Source organism: Gymnodraco acuticeps, unplaced genomic scaffold (assembly GCF_902827175.1).
Source record: "Gymnodraco acuticeps unplaced genomic scaffold, fGymAcu1.1, whole genome shotgun sequence".
NCBI lineage: Eukaryota > Metazoa > Chordata > Actinopteri > Perciformes > Bathydraconidae > Gymnodraco > Gymnodraco acuticeps.
In genome coordinates, this window is record NW_022990034.1 from 466052 (window position 1) to 486905 (window position 20854).

Here is a 20854-nt window from a genome sequence, read left to right on the forward strand (position 1 = left end):
AACACACCAGAGAGCCAAAACATACTCACCCCCTTTTCAACGCCCTCCCCCCAGCAGCTCAGGTGTGAAACCCTCATACAGAATGTCAGTCCCTGTGTAAAACTTTTTAGTGACACTCTGCAGATTTGTGTGTAATTCTCTCACAAAAGGAACTGTAAGATACACTTTTTATGTATGCAAAAACTGATAGAGGAGTCGGTATGTTAATGTGGCGACAAATGTTCCCCTTTCTGCTCTGTACACTGTTTCGATGAAACACAGCAGTCTTGATAACTTGACATGACTAACATTACTTTTCTAAAATATATGTTTTTAGAAGCGTTACTTTGATTTCAAGGCTGTGATGGCGAGAGTTTAACAGTCAATGGCATCAAGATGGTGCTCAAGAAGGACATTGTCATCCACCTTATTGATCAAGTGCTCATGCCAGACTCAGGTTAGACTTGCACATTTTCCCCTTATTAATGATTACCCGATTTACTACATATATTGTTTTTCTGTAATCCATATTTTTAATGGTGTTTAAATTCCCTCAAGCTAAACAGGTGATGGAACTGGTTGGAAGTTCCCTGTCAACCTTTGGAGACATGGTGTCTGAGCCAGGCCTTTCTGCTTCCATGCAATCTGCCGCTGAGTACACTTTGCTTGCCCCCTCAACACTGTCTTCAATGGTGAGTAACATACTGGTGATTCAAAAAAAAAAGCACGCCCCTATTTAGTTGATGGCTGAAGACAAAGCCTGGGTCCATTCTCTAGACTCTATTCTAGTCACATTCTGGAATAATTGGTGATATTTAGATTTGTTTTGTATTTACCCCTCATGTGCTGAGTCATTAGTCAATATGTGTAAATGTATGGAGCTTTAGGGAAACTATACATTTATTGGCACACTGCAGAAGCTTTATGCCATGTAACAGCAAGTGTCCACTCCCCCCGAGAACATTCCTGGACTTCACCCAAAGGGAGTAGAGATGATTTGTTTTTGCATTAAGAACGACAGAGAACATTTCTCCAAAATGTCTAACTACTAATTATTGTCGTCTTTCTTGAAACTGACGTGCTTAAATTCTCTGAGAAAGTTACTGAAGGATACACTTTTGTGTATAAAAGCTGAAAAGTAGATAATGAAGTAGATTTCGTTAAGAATCTTTGACAGATTTATGCTTAAATTCTCTGAGAAAGTTACTGAAAGATACACTTTTGTGTATAAAAGCTGACAAAAGTAGATAATGAAGTAGACTTTGTGTCCGTGTGAAACCCCATACAGAATGTCAGTCCCTGTGTTACAACTTTTTAGTGACACTCTGCAGATTTGTGTGTAATTCTCTCACAAAAGGAACTGTAAGATACACTTTTTTATGTATGCAAACGTCTTTCTTGAAACTGACGTGCTGACCGTTTTACAAAACAAGTTATGTTTTCTGCTTTTTCATCCTCTGAATTTAAATGTGTGTGTGTGTGTGTTCCCCCCTCCCCATCGCCCTACCATTTGCCTGCAGAGGATGTCGGGGGGTTTTATGACGTGTCCTAGCTTGTCTTCAGACTGTTTCACCAAACTTTTCACGGCAGAGAATAGCAGAGAGAGAGAGAGAGAGAGTTAGTGAGATTGACAGTACTTTTAAAAATATATGGTTGTATATTTCTTGTTATTTGCAAGTATTTGTAAGTTACAGTCAATACTGCTGTATACAGGGGCACAGGAAGTGGTTAGGTGGCGGGACCTTGCTCTTTAGAGCTGAGACATTACTTTTAAAATATATGGTTGTATATTTCATGTTATTTGCAAGTATTTGTAAGTTGCAGTCAATACTGCTGTGTACAGGCGCACAGGAAGTGACTAGGTGGCGGTGTCTCGCAGATTACACCCATATCAAGACGTTTCTTGGCCATTTCTCTCGACTTGAGAAAATATTGAAGAGTGAGAAAGACGAATGGCTCTTATTTATCTAACCCTAACAGATGAGGGGTGAGTGGTGGGGGGTGTGTGTGTGTGTGTGTGTGGGTGTGTGTGTGTGTGTGTGTGTGTGTGCGCGTGTGTGTGTGTGTGTGTCCCCTCCCCATCGCCCCACCATTTGTCCCGCAGAGGATGTCTGGGGGTTTTATGGTCCCCACACCTGTCTTGACTGTTCACCAAACTTTTCACGGCAGAGAATAGCAGAGAGCGAGAGAGAGAGAGTTAGTGAGATTGACAGTACTTTTACAAATATATGGTTGTATATTTCTTGTTATTTGCAAGTATTTGTAAGTTACAGTCAATACTGCTGTATACAGGGGCACAGGAAGTGGTTAGGTGGCGGGACCTTGCTCTTTAGAGCTGAGACATTACTTTTAAAATATATGGTTGTATATTTCATGTTATTTGCAAGTATTTGTAAGTTGCAGTCAATACTGCCATTTTAAAAATATTTTTTAATTTTATTTTTGAAAAACTGGAAGTGGGGGCGACCGGTAGGGGCAGCATTTTTATTTTTATCATTTTTAAAATATTTTTTAATTTTATTTTGAAAAACCGGAAGTGGGGGCGGGACTTCCGGCGGAAGGGGGCGGGGCTTGGATGTGTGACCTGTCACTTTCTATGCATACTAATGAGATTGAAGTGGTATGTGTATAACTACTTTGGTTCATGTAAAATATTAACAGACTAATGTGATGATGGAAATTAAAAACAAATGTTATCATTAATCATCAACCCACGCTTCTGTAATTTATTGAACTCCGTTTATGGTTTAAAGGCTGCTAGCATACATAATATACGTAAAGTGGTACCGGTACTCGATATGGGGCAACAGAACTACCAGTTTTGGAAGTCGGAAAACTGTGCATTTCTCTACCTGAATATGGTGCAATCTCGCCAGATGTTTGGACAGATTGTTTGTGTTTGCCACCCTTAAACAAAAACACTACTAAACACACTTGTGCCCTTTAATACCAGGTTTCGGTATCCATCCCTACTGCTGAAGTGTGTTAATATTGTACTCGAGATATTTGATTGCAAGTACCTTTTGATGTGAAATGATTGGAATATTAGAAACAGTAATACAAATGCTCTCTTTTTTGTTTGTTAAAGCTGTACCACAAATGTGGAGTAACACAAAGTTGTTCTACCTAATAATGTAGAACACCTCAACAAAAAATATGTTTTACCTATGCATCTGGATAAAAGTCATTAGAGAAGAAAATGATTTTAACAACACAAATTTGAACATCTGTCACTTTTTAAATTAGATGTGTGAATAAGCTTGCTGGATCAGCAAAATACCGAAAAGCTGTGATAGGCTTTGGGAAATAAACTCGCAGAGTTGGTTTGCAGGATTTGTAATGCAGATTCCCCTAACGCTAAGCCACAAATGCTAAAATAATATCCTGTACCTCATTGTCCCAGTCTAGTATTTGCAGAGCGAAACTTCTAAAATATACCCTCAAGGACGAGTTATGTTCCTGTGGAGGGAATGTGAGCTTAATTCGCTATACAAATAAAACATCAGTTATCTGATTATCTAGGGTCCTAGAAGCCATCAACACAGTTCCATACAACTCATTTGTTATTTAATTAATATTCATTAATAATTACATTCACACATTTAAATTTATACTTTTGCTAAATCACACCAAGCACGTCATGTCTGTCACTGAGGAAAGTACCAAATACATTTTAAACTTTTATTAGATTCAGTATTATATGCCAAGTGCTGTTGGTGCATGTTGGAAAATATGCCAAAGAGTGCAGTGCATTGCTATGCAGGGATATGTTTTAAACTGGCTGACAATTACGCATAATTGACGTCAGATTTTATCATATATGTTACAGTGTCTTATTAGTTTTTTTCAGTTATTTATAATTTCCTCCCAGTGATATTGAATGTACTGTTACCATCATCTTCAATAATTAATAATAAATCATGCCATGGATTTGTCATTGTTATAACTAATTTTTTTTTCTGCATTTATACCTTCATTTGACAGAGTACGACCATATTTGAAGCGTTGGGGCAAGAGACGGCTATGACATGCATCAAACTCTGCCTCAGCATATCAGAAAACAACTAATATGTATTTTTCAGGATGTTAAAAGTTAAAAAGGGTAAAACAATAAAATAATATCACCCAAACTTCACCAGTTTATCACTAACATTAAGTAACGTATATTTTTGCTTTAATTGTTGTGTTTTATTTTTTTTATTTAGAAAGTTTTTCCTGTTTCTGTTGGTTTTTTGTTTTGTTTTTGTTTGTTTTTTACAAAATGAGGCATTCTCTGAATTAAGGAGACATCTGGATGATAAACACATACATGTAGATAAATACAAGCTAAATGTGTATTTTGGACATTGTCCCCTGTATCTTCTGAAAGAATATATTTTATGGAAGCAACATAAAACGATTTGTTGGCCTATAAAATATAAATAAATAAATAAAAACTCTGAAGCCTGACAGCTTAGGGTCCAACAATGAAATATATCACTGTTAAAAAATGATTATTTAACACTAGAACCGCCAGGGGTCGCTGTATACCTAAAACCGACAACGGGTAAAATGTACCCGCTATTAGAATACATTGATTTTCAAGGTACAATGTTCTTTTATTTATCATACTAGAACACAGGGTTAACAAGGATAAACTGATGTTTTTTAGTGGATGAGTACGGCATACATGTATATCACTGTTAAATCATTTGACAGTGAGGGGAATACGGTTTTATTATGGAAACTTCAAGACCGGAAATACTATTTTCACCCGGTGAGGGTTGACGCAAGTACAATATACACTTCTCGCTAGACATCTAATCAAAAAGCATTTTAATGGCCAAACTATATTACAATTTAGGATTTTCCAGAGAGGGTTATTTGTGAATATACGACCCTCCGGAGCGTTTGCAATTGCCGCAAATTGTTGTTTCTTACACGACCACTAGAGGTGTTAAACTTTAAAACGTGACTATAGGTCGTAATAAGCTGCTGAGCAATCGACCTATTTGGTCGTATGAGTTGGAGGACTTTTGTGCAGTTTGTGCAGATAGCATGAAGTATAAAATATCGCTAAAAGTGTCTCTCTATCGATCTATCTATCTATCATCTATCTAAGGAACCGAAGTAAACAACAGGCGTTGCTATAGCAACACGTCATGTTTATGTTTATGTGCGAGATCAATAGCACGAAAATCACTGCATTTTCCTTAAGGTAAATAATACCCGCTGGCTGATGGGTATAAATGGCACATACAAAGAAACAGCTAAATGTGTATTTTGGACATTTTCTCCAGTGTCTTCTCTGAACGAATACGTTTTGGAAGCAGCATAATAAAAAAAAAAAGCATTGGTCTTAGTCTCTATCTCACCAATAAAACCACACAAATCCAAAGCAAGTCAGCACTGCCCTGTATACGTGTTTACTACCTGTGTGTTTACGTCTCTACAGGAAACTGGCAAAGTCCACCCTTGTACTAGTGCTGGTGTTTGGCATCCACTACATCATCTTTGTGGGGCCGTATACAATCGAGGGCCTGAGCTGGGAAGTCCGCATGTACTGTGAGCTGTTCTTCAACTCCTTTCAGGTACTCTCTTCTTTTTAATTAATAACACTTGCTCATTGGTGGCTGAAGTTATGTGAAAAGTCTGCCTTTAACCTTCAGGAAGTGCTTACGCAAGCATGCTAAGTCAAGGTTGGTCCTCACATTCAAAGATCAGGTAGTACACTGAATTCATGTCATTTAAAGCACATTTCATCATCAGTATAGTAACCACTCCAATTGCTGTGAATATACAGTTTATCAACATTTCAATCATGCAATTAATATGCAACTATGGGGAGCATTGTGTGGGTCATTGGTTCGAACCCAGCCCCTGTATTGAATTGTATTTAAGTCGCTTTGGATAAAAGTTTCAGTTAAATTACATGTATTTAACTAGTGTTCGTTATCATACAGCTAGGTTGAATACTCGATTCTGATGTTCAATACGGACATTCAGTGGTCTTTTCCGATAGCAGACCACCACTAGGGATGCTCTGATCAAAGGACCATGTGCAGTCATATCAATCCGCAGAAAGAAGTCCGGTCCATTTTTTTATATTCATTTTAACACTTTTGGACAGCACAAAACTTAGGATTCATTATGGCTAAAGTGTCACCAGTAAAGAAAAGAAAACCAGAACAAGAAATGAGCTTAAGAGAAGGAAATAGGTAAAAGAGCTGGATGTCAGAAAATCAGCACACGAAGACAGACAGGAAGTAAACACTAAAGGCAATGTGGTTTGGGCTCAGTGTTTAAAGACTCGTTAATGGAAAATAAAATGTGACTTGGACAGTTACGGGGCAGAGCACTTCGATCAGTGTTGCTGTCATTTTAAACTACGATGATATGGCTGATTCAAAACTCATTATTCTCTTCTTAAAGTAACCAGACTCCAGTTAGAAAACCGTTATTTTATCTTGCTGATAATGTTAAAAAACCCTCTTAATACTTCAAAATCTGCTTTGTTCGTTTTTTCATTGTTATACGAACACCAACTCTTTTTGAGGTAGAGGTAGCCACCACAACATTGATGTCACAGATGCACCAGCACTGGAAGCAGGATCAGACATGATATACCAAGTCATACTCATGTACTGTAAATAGAGTTTTCCTCTTATAATATACAGTTGGTTTCCCTCATTAAAAACCCTTCATATGCACATCATTTCTGTTAAAAAGGTGTCTGATCAATTAATTGAGAGTCAATTTAGTATCAGACCATACTCTATGTCTCCCACTGCTCATTAACATTGTAATCTTCTGCATGTGGCTGTCTGAGTCAAGACTGCACTTCATTATTCGGTGAAGCAGCTTCATAATGACTTTTAAGTGAGCAATTTCAAAACACCTTCAGGCTTGACCTTTTCTAAATATTAACTTAATTATACTTCATATCCAATCCTTCTTTATTTTCTACCTTGACATATGAAACATGTTTGACAGTGTTGAGTCTATATTCCTTCCCTAAAGTAATGAGATATTGTAATGACCATAATCTCAGTTTGACCTTAAATTGCCTTAAATGTATGAAATTAATCAGGAAAAGAGCAATTCCGTGGGGAAATTAAATAGAAATGACACTACTGGAGCCAACAATATTCTCACATTCTAGCTATTGCTCATTTAATTCAAACTTGTTCATGGAGAACATCCATCCATCTTACATTTGTTTTCTTAGATCACAGGAAATTGTGGTTTAAAGTCAACAGTATTCTTCATTTTCTGCATTTTAAATTCTGCAGATGATACTGTAGTTTGTTCACACTTTTAACAAGCTTGTTGGCGCTTCTTATGTTTTCAGGTCAAATGATTGGTTTTTGCACATTGTTCATTCATCAATTAGCTACATTTGTGTCATTAATTATGACCACAAGTGTGTTTATCATACATTAACAGTAAATTCAATTAACAATTGCTGAAAAGTTTATTTCCAAAAGCAATATATAAATGCAAATCTTCATGGTGTTCAAATCCTGAATGTTGGTTGTCCATGGCCAAGGGAATTATCAGTTGATTTTAATGTAAGTTTAGTTTGGATTGTAAAAATACTTAAGACACAATGCATAAAGGAATCTAGGAACAAAATAGAGCCTTGATCCATCTGAGTATTTTGATTTATATACCGTCTGTTTTAACCTTCCGGAACTTTTGTGATCAAAAGTTAAATAGCACATAAAATGCTCATTTTCAGGTCCATATTTGAATGTTATGCATCTACTGTATCCTGACATGTTTACATGCTTTAATGTTCAAAAAGTGCTTTATTTGTCTCATACATTCTCTTACATAGTGATGTCTTCATATTAAAGAAGTAAACAAAATAGTTTTGTCAAAGCTTTTCAGGCAGGGGGGGAGAGTGTGGGAGAGAAACTCCCTCAGGAGGGAACTTTAGGATTTTAGCCTTGCAAACCTGCAAACTATTTACTTCCACAAAAACCTATATATTGAGAAAAACCCAACAAGCATAATAGGGTCTCTTAAAATGTTCCATCACCAACCAAATAAGACAAATAATAACAAGCTTTCATACACATACCGTTCTTGAAAAATATGGAAACGGAACAAAAAGATCAGGAAAGCTGTATTTTGTATGTATGTGATGATATAAATATAAACCAATAACTAGACGTTTCTCCATCAAATTGCTATGCCTCTCCTAAAAATCACATTAACATACAAATTACTTGCATTATTTTGTTGGTCGGGAACTGCATGGCTTATTACTTTTTTCTCAACATAATACATAAATATTCAGAAAGTGTCAATCTTTTGAAAACTGTTCACTGTCAACCATCTTCATTTTTCCCGTGACAGCACATACATTGAAAACTAAAATGGAAAAAAACGATTCTTATATTATCAGTGCCCATGATAAAAGTGCAGGCATAAGATTGAACAGATATTGATAAATCAGATTGCAGTGTATTAGAAACATGTTTCTTAAAATGCTGGCAGTGTCCATCAAGGCAAGCTATTTGATAAGGGGTCTGTCTAATGGAGCAAGAGTAGTGGGCTATACAAGGAGTGCTTGAAGTGAAATGTACGAGTCATTTGTACACCTGCTATGTTTGAGGAAAGGAGTTAGGATAATGGATAATCGGCCAAAATCCTGAAGAGAACTTAAAAGCAATGAGTGGTGTCTTCACAAACAGGAAGCATGACTCATATTGACTATCTTTAATGACTAAATGAGATGAGTGTTAATCCGTTTTTAAAAGGGTTCCAATGTGAACAGAATACAAGTTAGTCTGTAAAGTCATGTATGTGTTATTTTATTTTAACCTTAGATTTTAGCGAGAATTATGTGTGCTCCATCAACACTCAAATTCGACAGCTGCATTTAAATCAACAAAATGTAAACCTTTATTTGTATTTAGGTATGTTCTAGTTTAAATATGATATGTCAGGGCAACAGAGGGAAACTGAACAGAGAAGGATTTGTGGTGATGGAGAATTCTGTGTGGGTATCTGCTAATTAAAGCCAAAAAACGATTCTGTTAGCCTTTGTGATGGTGGCCAACAGAAGACAACAGAAGCTAAATGTAATGCCTAAATTGCACTCTGCCGCCTGGTGTGACAGAAATATGCTCAGATGCATCATCTATCCATCTCAGCATGAACAACCAGACTTAATTGCACAGACATGGGATGTGCCCGGTGACAATGGCCTTGCACCTGTGTGAAAATAATATATAATACATAAATTATCAACTGCATCAAACAAACATTTGCATTGTATGGATTTAAAGTTTATTTTACACATATATTTGTTATTTCTAATCGTAATCAAATTGTTGATTGGTTACATATTATATGTCTTGGAACCATATGTAACCTGCTTTTTGACGCTCTTAATAGCTAGAATAACTACTTGTTTCTGCATTGGACAATACTTGATTACATTCAAATTATTTTAATTTTGTTTGGATCCAAAGACTAAAAGCCTCACACTTTTAATCAGATGCAAATACTACGCACCATTTGGAACCCTTGAGGACATGAAACCCTTTTTCTACTGAAATGATGTCCGTTCTAGTTTAGTATAACAACAATGACCGACTATGTTGCAGCTCATGATGCTAAATTTACGAAGCCAGATTGAATTGTAAGGACAAATTCTCCAATGTTATACTCTTCTCCAGAGGGATGCGGCTAATAGTATTTCTCTATGACTCAGAATATCCACAGCTGCCATCTCCTCGGCAGCTGTGGCTTAAGTAGTAATTCATTATCTGACTGTCTTGATGCATATTTCCCAATTATTAAATTCCCGTTTTAACTGACAATGTTTGGCAACAAAGAGCTTTATATAAATAATCTAATATTTTATAGTTTCTGATTACATGGATGATGGTAGCCTAGCAACTGTAGCCATTCTGACAAATCAATAACAATATTTGCAGCCAACAGGCTAACTGGTACTTCAGATATGTATGGCAAGTTTAATAGAAGAATTCATCAAACATTATAGAAAATTCAGTGTTGCGGAACATCAACCAGGCAGGCAAATTATATATGAAATGCTTTGAATGAGTATTTGTTGATAGCAAACGGGTTGTATTCAAAGTATGGTAATTAATACATCATTTTTCACTTGCATGCCATGTCAATGTTGTGCCAGTGTTGAGACTTTGCATGGTTATGTAAAAGGGAAGCTAAGGAGACAAACTCAACAATAATTGAGAACCATTTACATGATTGAACTGAGGCACTATTAAATATGATGAAAGCTTTGACGAAAAGACGACACAAGTAAGAGCAGGAATTCTCAAGGCTATAACATTTGCAAACCTTCTCACAGTTTAATTTGTAACCCATCTCAGCCAAATGTAAATTAATCCACATAAAAGAAAGAGTCTGACTGCTGTCCGCATTTGTCTTTTATCCTGCAGGGATGCAAATAACCTAGTGAAGAACACCGCATGTGACTTGATGAAAAGATTATAATTATCGCTCCCACTCGCATATGTGCCCAGACTGAGACTTTTAAAAAACATGAATTAATCCTTGGTTGCAGTTTCAGATTAGTCCTAGATCAGAGTGTTCCTTTGTCATATACATCCAATATTTATATAAAACTGAAGTCAACTTTTATCAGAAGTTAAAGCTTTACTATAAACTATAACCCTATGCAAGAAAATAAAGATACACAGTCAGCAATACCCAGTGCTGGACTAACCTGAAAAGAGACCATGGGGCAAAACACCTCTACTGACCTTTCGTCCCTTCTACACTCTTTTATTTCCTTGCTGTGTGATAATTATAAAACATTGATTTAGAAGTAAATATTTAAGCACAATAATGCATTAGTTAAGGCCTTCAAGTAGACAAAGGGATCCCTAGAGGAGTTTGCAAGTTAAGTCACTGAGCATGACCAATGTAGTTCAGATAGTTTTCCATCACTAATGAAACCATATTCATTTGTGTATTGATCTTGTATTTTCAATAAGATTGTGAATTCTAACATTATTTAGCTGGAGGCTTCAATTATGCTCAGTGTTTTTTTATGCCTCTTGCTATACTGTATATTATGTAATCTGTTAATTCAAATTGTGCAAAAAAAACCAGCACAAACCAACCTTAATATGACTCCTTTAATGCCACGGGATACATTGACTTTAAATCGGGTGAGTTTTAAGCACCTCATACTCTTTACATTTGATTTGCTCAGCAGTCAATACCATGGGGAAACAGTGATATTGAGCTGTGCAAGGCTTGTAGTGAGGGGTTGTAGTACATCACAGAGTTAACAGTGGGTCTAGTCCTGTTTAAAAAGTAAATGGATTGCATTTTATATAATGTTTTTCAGATGTTTCCGACCCCCACACCGCTGTACATTCATCATTCACACCCATTCATACAAGATGCCAATTGCTCAGGGAAGCTAACATTCAGACACATTCACACACCATTGGTGCATGTGTGAACATCGCACCTGCTTGTTCAGTGTCACAAGAGATGTTTCCTCGAATGTGTTTGTGCAGTCAAACCAACTGAGCTTCCTTTTGGCATGGTGCCCCCTTTGGGGAAATCTGGACATTGTGAGCTGCTGTTGGCAACGTGATATGATACCGACACAGTGCTGGTAGAATTATGTCATGACGGATGCCAGCACAGTAACACATTTCTCCATTTCCACCAAAAAGTTGGCCTTTGGGAAGCTTAAAATAATTTCCCCCAGAGTTGGGAAGTCGGCAGTGTGTTCTCTCTGATAAGCTTTTGAAATGTCATCAGACATTTTTTTTTTATGTGTGCATACATTAGTGACACAAGCCTATCTTTTTCTTGCAAGCCTCAGCTAAAAAAAGCCACCATTTATTAATATTTGTTTGTTGTATATATATATATTAAATTGTAATAGAACTTTCAAAAACAAATTACACTTTCTGACTAGTTGTAAACTTAAAGGTCACCTATTATGCGTTTGAGCTCCATACTGTTTCAGAAATAATGCTTGATGTGGTTTGGAACATAATATGGCGTTTAATCACCACAGCGTTTAGCTGAGTTTCTGCCGTTAAACAGCCTTCTCTTCACATAGCTCACTGCTTGCATGCGGAAAGGGGCGTGGCCAGCAGCAGCTCGGGTTACATTTAAAGGGCCAGACCCAGAATCAGCACTTTCGTAACAGAGCTGAAATAGAGGGGTATGGCCACAATGGGTGATCTGTTTGGTAATTTGAGCAAAACACTTCGAGACGTGTTTTGTATAGATACGGCCCTATAATATATTGTTCAAATATAGTATAATAGGTGAGCTTTAAATGAGGATCAAAACAGCAATATTCTTATTATTAAGATGCATTTTCGTTCACTGTGTTGATTTAAGTTCTCAAAGCCACTGCCTGATTGCCTCTAACCAGCAATGACATGCAGCAAGGCAGTTACACACCAAAGTAAAACCTCACATACATGGGCACACACCTTCCCATAACCCATCATTGTCACAAAGACACAATTTCTCTCCTTTAACTTCTTATCGTGCTTGGAGGCAGGAACACAAGGTGAAACAGGTCAAAACAGCCACAGCCAAAGGAGCTAATAATGCTGTCTTCTTATTTTTAAAATAAGATAAGCACTGTTTGAAGTGAATACATAGTTGGTGCCCTTTACCCTACTTATCATCTTTGATGGATAATAGATAGTGAATTGTAAGAATGACATTTGATCAACTGTAGTGATAATCTGTATGTGACATTTCTTGTCACTTGCTTCCACTGACATCTGCGCTTCCAATTTGTAATTCAATCTCTCCCTTTCAGGGTTTCTTTGTGTCCATTATCTATTGCTACTGCAACGGAGAGGTAAGTGAATCGATTTTTTCCAAATGCATCTGCTCACAAAGTAAAACCCAAAATACTGAGAAACTAAAGCGAATCAAGTGCTTTGATTACACTGTAGTTTAAACAAAACGTAGCCATTCAAAAAGGGTATAATTACATAAGTGACACGCATAATTGAGCTTCTGGCTGAAATTTTGTATAAGTGTCATTAGCTTCTTTTCCTTTTTCTTACTTCCGAGTTCTTGCCTTAGAGAATATGACAGCTCTTTTCATTTGATCTCGCTCCACTATCTGAACAAATTTGTATTAAGAGCTTTCAATTTGCAATAAGAATAGACTGCTGGTTTTATCTTCACAAAACTTCAGTTTTTTATTATATTTATCTATTCTTATGTGTGCCTTTTATCTATTCTTGTAATATTATATTTTGTTATAATGTTATGTTCATTGTGAAGCACTTTGGCAAGCCCTCTGTTTTTAATTCAAAATGGAACAGATGTCTTTTTTTGTTTTGAGCTCCATAAAATATCATTTTGTTATAATCACTGGACTAAATGACTCATGTAATGTGAAATGGTCTCAGCTTATACTGACAAATAACACCCTACTCTGCAACTCTACTCTTTTAATGTATTGTGTTAGTCATTCATCCCATGCAGAGGGTACAGTTCAAAGTTAGCATTTCATAAACCTGCGGATAAATAGCAGTAGGCAGCTGTGTCCAGCAAAAAAGATCAAGCTAGTGTTTGCTACCTGCTATAATATGAATGGTGGCATTTGTATACATATGGTTCTGTGTGAAGACAAACACAAGTTCAAAATATTTCAATTGTTGGGGAAGACCTAGAAGGCAAGTGATTTAAGACTTAATTTGAATCACTACTTAATTTATATAGCACCAAAACTACTTTTTTGTCTTAGTTTGTTAATTCCTTCACAAACTAAGACAAAATCACTGTGCAATCACAGACAAAATCACAATTAACTCAAATTAAACTACAATGGAAACAGCAGTGGAACAAAAATGATTACATTGCACCAAAGAAAACGTAAAACAAATTAAATAATTGAGAAAAGCAACCCTTTTCGTGCTTTTGGGGTTTAGAAATAATGGTGTATCTACAAGAGCAGATAAGAACAGAAAGCACAGGCAAAAGCACATGAGTAGAATAAAAACACATAAGAACAATTGACTCACAGCACATATAAAGTACATACGCCCAGTTAAAAGCCCTTGCCTACAAACCCATTAACAGACACAAAATCACATACATGAGCACAAATAAAAGCTAATAAGCACAGACAGTATGAAAAACCATGATATGACCCTTGCTCCAGTTTATGACAACATACTGTATAATGCTCTATCATACATTCTAGTATTCTATTGATCATTTGCAATACCATTTGTGATATAGATGTTCTTCTTCCCATCCCACAGGTCCAGGCAGAAATAAAGAAAACATGGACACGCTGGAACCTTGCATTTGAGTGGGAGGGCCCGGTGGTCTGCGGTCGCTATCGTTACGGCTCCGTAGTTGTCGGCATCAACAACAACAGCACCAGCAGCCACTCCCACCTGGCGGGGGCGGGACTTTCCACACGCTCCACCACGCTGGTTTCAAGCCGTGTTTATCGGAGCACGGATCCCGCTGTGATCGGCATGCACGCCACCCTCCCCGGATACGTGATCAGTAACTCGGACCCATCCATACCTGAAGAACCGGAGGACAGCGGACCCAAGCAGGTGGACGATATCTCGCTAAAGGAAAATCTGCCTGTTGTTATTACGACTGCGACAGCTGAGGATGAGGAGGAAACACTGTAGCATTCCTCAATAAAAGTGGCATACACTGAGGAAACAGTTTGTAGTGCATTTGTTTGGAGAGCAACCCAATCCATGTCACTCAAAATAAAGAGGGTTATCAAAGACAAAGAAACTTTGACTGAATGTAAATGATATGGAATAATGTATAGAGCTTTCTTATGAAAAATGTATACTTGGTTCAAAAATAGAAAATATCAGCTGACTGATCGTTTGACACAGATGAGGAAACGCTAAAAACATCTGTTTAACTCCGCAATCTCGTCTCTACGTTGACATTTTAGGCTTGTTGGATTTTGTTGTCAAACTGTGAAGTAACACATTTTTTTGTGTGAAACGCTTAATGAACTACATCTCTGGTCTCGCACAACAACACACGTCACCAAGATGGCCGTCACTACTGTCTTGCTAAACAAGGGATTGTCTACCCTCACTATCACCACGATGAAACGCGTCCAGAATAATGTCATGCAAAGCTGTCTACCTGCCTTCCTTTGATTCTCTCTGCCTGATCTTTTTAATGTTTAATGTCAACCATTTGTGCAGATAGCATGAAGTAGAAAAGATCGCCGATGCTAATGTAGCGTTAGCATTTCTCCCCCGGGCTTAAATTGTGTATTGTAGAATGATCACACCGGTGTGACAGTACTCTTCAAAGGGTTCACGAAATATGACTACTACTCTTACTGTTTAACATTTTGGGTTACCTGATGTTACTTCTTCATGTTAAGGCTAATACAAATGACAAGGCTAAGACTGTAATGCTAACTAACGTGCTTGCTACTAGCTAGGTAGCTAACTTGATCCAGCCACTCCTGGTCCTTTCAATGTATTTCAAAAGAACACACAAACATTTTAGAAACAAACATTGAAACAATATATATATATTGGGAAAACAGTTGTAAAAAAAGGTTGATGTTGTTTTTTAAATAAAAAAAGGGCAGCAGCATGACAGCTGCAGAAGAAAGGTAATCTTCTGGAATGTGTAGACATGATAAACCTTCGTTTTTGCCAACAAATGTTCAGTGAATTGAATCATAGTGGTTTCATTTTCTCCACAAAGCGCTATACAATTTAATCTACAGCCATCTAAAGGAGTTTATTACTCTTTGGTTGCCTTAACTACAATTCCAGCTGAACACCGTTTCCGTCATGATGCATCCCAATGCATTTTTGCTTTGGAAAAAATAAGTGTCATGGTGTCCCAATGTGCGTGCTTGGAAAGTCAGCCCACATTTCTGAAGATAAACATCAAGCAAGGACACAACAACATAGGATAACAGTTTATATGGCCCATCAAATGCAACAATAATGCAGCATTTAAATGACGACTTTTTTGGCAATCAACTATTGTGACTTCTGTGAAGGGCTTCATTTGGTGGCTTCTTAAAAGTGATGTGTGTGCTTTGTGCATGTGTGTTTGTTAGTACATTGAATGCCTTTCTTGTTGTAAAAAGATGATCGTTATTGTACATGCCTTATTTTGTACATGCACATCACATATACAGTATGTGATAAAGGCTGTTTTTCTCTGTGCTATTTGTTTTTATCTTCCCTTTAATTTCCCTCATTTTCCTCCATTCCCACTACCCTGATAACTGAATATAAATGTTTAATGTTTTCAAAAACTATTTGATGTGCCGTTTTGTTTTTGTAATCAACTGTCAACTAAAACTAAACATTATTTTGTTAGAATTCACCTGAAAACAATGTTGCCTCTCTTCAAGGCCACCAAACTATGTACAAAAACTGTATTTTACCTCACAGATCACTAGATTTAACTAACTGCTACTAAATCGGTAAGTCGGTTTACTGAATGTTACTCTACTAACTATCACACAAAGTAAACACAACCAGACAAGCATGGTACAGGTTAGCCATTTCGGATGACTATATTCTTATAGTGTTCTCACAGCAGTAAAACATATACTGGCTACATAACGGAAGTGGAGTGACCGGCCATGATTTTGGTTGTTCCAGTGTATAAAGCACTATACAAATATATGTGGGTCTTCTATTTGTTTAAATAAATGCACTGCTATAATATGCTCCAAAAGAAGCCATTGTTAATATTATTGGATTACAGTAATGACTGTTACTTCCGGTTTAGGGCACAGCATCTGTGTGGTTTCAGACGATGCTACGCAGTGAATATTCATACACTGCCAAAGTGTTCACCGTTTACGACAAAGGAGAGTATCCAAATTAAGACATCGCATTGGTCAGGAGTATCTGTTTTTTACTTGGTTGAGGGTACGATTCAAAAACACTTTTAAAGATGAATTAGGCCACACTGTTGTTAGACTTGTAATTATTTGATTATCTTATCAATATGCCTGTCTAGCCAGTGGGGACAGCCACAGTTGTGTAACCTAAGCAATTACAATATAGATAAAAGGCTGCTTGGTTTTTGTTAAGATTAATTACTTAAAGGCAGCAGAGGCCTGTCAGAAGGCTAAGATGTATGAAGACATCCTGATATTCACTGCAGGGTGAGTTGACTGGTATAACATAAAATGTTATATGCTTCCATACCAATAGTCCACCCAACTGTGTCACAATTTGTTGTACATTGATAACTGTGTTCTTCTCTAGCTAGTAGCTATTTTCATCCAGTGGTAATCAACAGGGTGTCTTTAAAGTTAAAGGGAGTATGAAGGTGATGGGTTTCCTGTGAAAAAGGCACTTCTTGAGAACTGAAGGCAATTATCTGAGCTCTGGTATCCATAGTGATGCATAGACTGGCCACTTATTTAACCACAATGTCTAATTTATATGCAACATTTGGAATGTGGTGGATTAGGGTTTGTTGGATGGAGCCTTTGATTGAGCCTGAGTAATGGAAAGTAATGATCACACCTGGTCTCTTATTCAGGTCAAACGTCAGAATCATGTTCCGAATTCTACGGAGTTGGTTGGAAAAATACACTTTCACAACGCCCAGCACTTTGCAAAGCTGTGTAATTATGTCCCCAGGCCTCAAAGGGCTAATGGTATCTATTAGCAGAAATTAAATATAATATTCCTAAAATTGTTTGCATTGGTGTGTATTCACATGAAACACAAAATGGTCGTGTTAAAGCTGGTCTTCTTCCAAGGTGTCCATCATAGATAGGGCCTCTCAAGTTTTTTATTATATGACTGCCACCATAGTTGAAATGACGCATGTGTTAAAGGGGAAAGGAAACACCATTACAGCTATAATATTCCGGTAGTTTATTCATTTTACAATGGATATTGATCGTAATATTTATTGTATATGATATTACTCGCCAAAAGAAAATTAATTATCCGCCGGCCGGGTGGGGAATTCCGGGACCAGGCCGCTGCCATTAGGGGAGTCCCAAATGGTGACGTCACTGTGTGGGTCCTCGCTCCGGGTATCCATACCGGAAGTCAACACAACGTGGCAGATATTTCAGCGATGGAGGAATTTTGCAATGAAATCGACGTTTTGAACGATGAATTTGACTATTCGTCGGGAGATGACATTGATGTGGAGGCTGCAAGGCTACATGTTTCGCTCATGTGTTTCATGTGTCTGTGTTGCATGCTCTCTAATCATAACATCATCATCCCTGTAGTGAGTAGCATTGAATGGAGTCCAAAGGCATTTCTACACTCTAGGAAGCAAATCATAGTGAACAAACTGAACTGACTTTATATTACACCATGCTCATGATAAATAGTTTTAGCATATAGGCCAAAAAGCAACATTACAATGAAAGAAACCAAATTATAAAATAGGCCGGTTAGGCCTTTTGTTTATGTTTGTCATTTGAAAAACCCATGGGACATTTAGTCACAATCATAGTTGACACTTAGTCGAATATATTGGACTTACCTTGAGGTAATCATTCTCAGATATCAGTTCTTCTATTTCCCGTACAAACTTCTCATGCATGCCGTCTATAAACTCCTCTGTGAGGTCTGAGAAAGCCAGGGATGCGCTGGGGGGCACCCTGCTGTCAAACGAGGTGACCGAGCGCTCCTCGCCTGGGGATATGCTCCCTTCCCCAGTCTCCACGGCCAGGGAGAGCCAGTGTTGCAGTATAACTTGAGTCATGACAACTGGCGACATTCTATTATTTTCGTCATAGGAATCCGGGGCGTGTACATTGAGGACCCATTGTTGACTTACCATGTCGATCGCCTCGTTTGTCGTTTACGTTCATCTTTTGCTATATCTGCCTTCCTAAGATCACTTTGATGCACATTCAGTACTCGTATGTGAGGTTGTGGGTGAGAGGTGGATATCGTGACGCTTACAGGGAGGTATCGGACATTACAAAGTAGGTGACTGTGTGGCTGCCTGTTCAAAATATTGCTAACTTGAATAAATCATTTAAATTATATATTTGTGTCCGACTTTCATTTGTACATCGTTCTTAATGTGATGTGTAGTAGCTTTGATAGCTGTCCATACCATCAGACAGCCTAAAAGTAAAACACAAGTTGTTTATTCACAGCCCGAAACGCTCATCGACATGACTGGATCACTCATGACAAGTTGTGATCAGCTCCGATTAAATTGTGATATAAATTATGTACCTATTCTCCAGGGAGCATGTTTTTTTAATGAAATACCTGTATCCCTCTCATCACAACAAGACTCTATACTGTGCAGGAAAAACAATTACATACATGAAAATAACCTTGATGCATGGGAATGAAACACACAAACTATCTTCCGTGGCTATACTGATATGTCACAGTAACGGTAAACCACAGAAAAGTACACGTTGAATACATATAATACAGTAGTTCTATTATGCCTTTAAGCCTATACGTTTAACCCATAAGAACCCGGACCCATTTATACTTTTGGGGAAATTAAGGGGAACGTCATTTAGACTAAATAGACCACCTAGAACACATTTCTGACAAGTAACCCCGGCCCCCTAGTGTCAAATATCTGAAATGTGACATATATGTCACATTGGGCTTTAATGGTAAAGTAACTCTTATTTATAACTTCATTAATGAGGATGATTTTTTGGTTTACATTTAACATAATATTGAATATTGAACATTGAATAATAAAGAATATGTTAACTAAATATAATTGAATCAGCTAAATTAACTGAGCAGATCATAATCATATTTGTAATTGTGCATATATGTCACTCCGGGTTTACTGTGAATGTTTAGGGTTAATGTCCCGATGTGACATCAGTGTCACAGCAATATTTATGGCATTTGTTTCATATCAATTTCATCAATAAATGTTTCTACAACAGGTTAAATGTAATCAGAATCAGAAAAGAGCCGAAGACAGCTTAATGTTTAACAAATGTCATGTAAGCATTTTTATTCTTAAATGGCTTGAATGTTAACTTTAGCAACAAAAAACCTTTCCAAATGTAGCTAGTTCTGTCACATGTGTTAGCCTGGCACATGGACATCTTGGACATGTTGTTATGGGAACACAAAAGCAAATGACAAGGACCATAACCCACCAGATTGTTCAGTGTGTGTCACTTAGGGACTTCATGAGATAAAAAAGGCTGAAGCTGTATAAGGAACTTTCCAGAACATTTAAAGTTCATGTGACACCTGTGTCTAAGCAATTCTGTCTGCCTTCCGTGTTGCACCATGAGGACCCACTGATATAAAATGCTTAACTGTCTAAGTTGCAACCATGCACTGCTTGGAGCGCTAAGCGCCAGCTTGACATATTTTTGGCTTCATTTATAGAAGGAAAGACAACATTGATAGTTATGTTTCAGAATAACATTTATTGGAAATTGTTAGAACAATCTCACTGGTCACCGGCTTGAGCTTCAATCTCAGGATCCATGTATTTGTGATCAAAAGTAGGCTAATATAAAAGTAGTGTAAGTCATTACATTTCAGAGACAGTAATATTGTAACGTAACGTAGCCTATTACTTAACAAAGACAGTAATAAGAAATGTACTGTATTACATTTTGGAAGTAACTTGCCCAACACTGCAGATGATCCAGTCATCTCGATGCTGCTTTCGGGCTGTGAATAAACAACTTGTGTTTTACTTTTAGGCTGTCTGAAGGTATGGACAGCTATCAAAGCTACTATACATCACATTAAGAACGATGTACAAATGTTATATTCAACTTGTGCCCCGCTGGACTTACGTTTCTGTGGTTGATCGTTACTGTGACATCAGTACTATAGCCACGGAAGATAGTTTGTGTGATTCATTCATGCATGAAGGTTATTTTCATGTAGCCTATGTAATTGTTTTTCCTGCACAGTGT

General features: G+C 37.3%; 1 protein-coding gene across 1 annotated transcript in view; it reads left to right on the forward strand.

Moving 5' to 3' along the window:
* Nucleotides 1–15026, forward strand: part of pth2ra (parathyroid hormone 2 receptor a) — a 147553-nt gene extending 132527 nt beyond the window's left edge. Inside the window, exons 11-13 of the mRNA XM_034215067.1 lie at nt 5414–5549; nt 12770–12811; nt 14232–15026. Coding sequence (XP_034070958.1) covers nt 5414–5549; nt 12770–12811; nt 14232–14618 — 565 coding nt within the window. The 3' untranslated portion in view covers nt 14619–15026. The remainder of the gene's footprint in view (nt 1–5413; nt 5550–12769; nt 12812–14231) is intronic.
* The last annotated feature ends 5828 nt before the right edge of the window (nt 15027–20854 follow it).